Source organism: Plasmodium cynomolgi, assembly GCF_000321355.1.
Source record: "Plasmodium cynomolgi strain B DNA, scaffold: 0649, whole genome shotgun sequence".
NCBI lineage: Eukaryota > Apicomplexa > Aconoidasida > Haemosporida > Plasmodiidae > Plasmodium > Plasmodium cynomolgi.
The window spans coordinates 1-1,787 of NW_004192990.1; the positions used below are offsets into that span (position 1 = coordinate 1).

Genomic DNA, 1,787 nt, shown 5'->3' on the forward strand with positions numbered 1-1,787 from the left:
GACCCAACGTGCAATCCAACGTGCGATCCAACGTGCAATCCAACGTGCATTCCAACATACATGCCAACATGCAAGCCAACACGATTGCCAGTAGGTTTGTCGTTAGACGACTCGGTTGAAGATGACCTATACGAGCAGGAGGAGGTGAAACTGGACTCTAGATGGTTAAGCAAAAATGTGTTCATGAGGACAAAGCAACGTATAGCCTTATTCAAGGGAGACATAAAAACTGCAGATAAAATTTGGCCTTGCGATAAAAGAATAACAGTAAAAAAAGTACCTATCAGCCTTTTTATCCACTCCATTTATTTCATCAACAACTGCCTAAAACACGTAGTTATTTATCTAGGTCAGTGGAACATAATGCACGAAGATATCCTTTTTACTCTACAGTATTCTTACTTGAAATATCTCGTCTTATTGAATTCGATGGGGAGCAGATGGAATAAATCGAATGATGGGGAAGGTGGACAAAAATACATTCGCATGAAACAACAGCTGTTCTCCATGATGGAGAAAATAATCCCCCCTTGCTTCACCAACTTAGGAGAAATAAATGATGAAGAAGAAAGCAAACCTCCCTGTAGATGGCAAAAACCAGCATACAATACGAAGAAGGAACTATCGGAGTATTCCAAATATCTGAATTTTCAAAACAAAGAAGAAAGAACGAAAAAAACGGACAATGAAAATCCATACTGTTTGGATAAAAGTAGATCCTATCGTAGTACTTGTAAAAATACCACCTGCTTTATTTTTAATACCATTTTTTATAGTATGATTCACTATATCAAATACGATTCAAAAAAAGTGATTAAACAAATAGACGACTCGTGGTTTTATTCTAAAACGAAGTTTCTAAAAATCATGATTTATACTCTCACCTGCTATATAAATAGTTTATGTTTAAAAAAATGGGATTTTTTTGAATTCATTGCGGAATATCATCTCCCTCATCTTCACATTTTACCCAATTGGAAAAAAATTAGCTTTGGTGTCCAAGTACGAAATGTGAAACCATGCCTTATGTACTTGGCTGAAATTATAGAGTACTTTTTTAACTATATATTTTATTGTCTACCAATGATGCGTGTTCTAGACATGAATCAAGATGAGTTAGCAAGTATGACAAGAATCCTATCCATGTTTTTAATTCCTTTACATTTTTACATTTACCTTGATAATCTTTTTATCTTTTTTGGGAATTCAAGCAAGCATGTGAAGAAACCACCCATGAACATATCCTCCCTCGTAGATATGGATAACTACATAGCTGAGAAAAATTGCGATTCCAGGAGGAACATCAACGATGGAGATGCTCTCCAAAGAGTGGATCCAAAAAAAAGGAATAAGTTAATTTTTTATTATGAAGTAATGTTCAAATGCTATCTTGAAAAAATGCTCATCACGGATTCAAGGACTGTGTCTATTGACAATTTAGTGATTAGGCTTGACATCATGTCACGTGTACTAATTGTGTTTGCCTTGAATAACCTTCCTTGCTACAAGGTCATTGCTGACTTGAATAAAATATGGACTCGCCTCAACTCCCAGATCGACCAAGTCAGTGTCAAGCACCACCATATGATCCTTAGCTCTTGCCAAAATTTGATTGATCACCGGGAGCTCCTGAAGAAATACAGAATGACCAAATTTAGGAGGTGCTCCACGCTGCACTCCTACATTACGCAGCTCTATTAGGCGCGCCGACAAATGGGGCGGTAAATGGGGCGGCAAATGGGGCAGCAAATGGATAAGTGAACTGGAAAGAAAATGCTTCCCTTCCG

At 37.3% G+C, this 1,787-nt stretch overlaps 1 protein-coding gene across 1 annotated transcript; it reads left to right on the forward strand.

Annotated features, from left to right (window-relative positions):
* Positions 1-75: 75 nt before the first annotated feature.
* PCYB_005050 (hypothetical protein) lies at positions 76-1,701 on the forward strand (the record flags this gene model as incomplete). Its single annotated transcript, XM_004227926.1, has 1 exon — positions 76-1,701. A coding segment is annotated over one exon (1,626 nt), but the record flags the coding sequence as incomplete, so codon positions are not given.
* Positions 1,702-1,787: the final 86 nt, after the last annotated feature.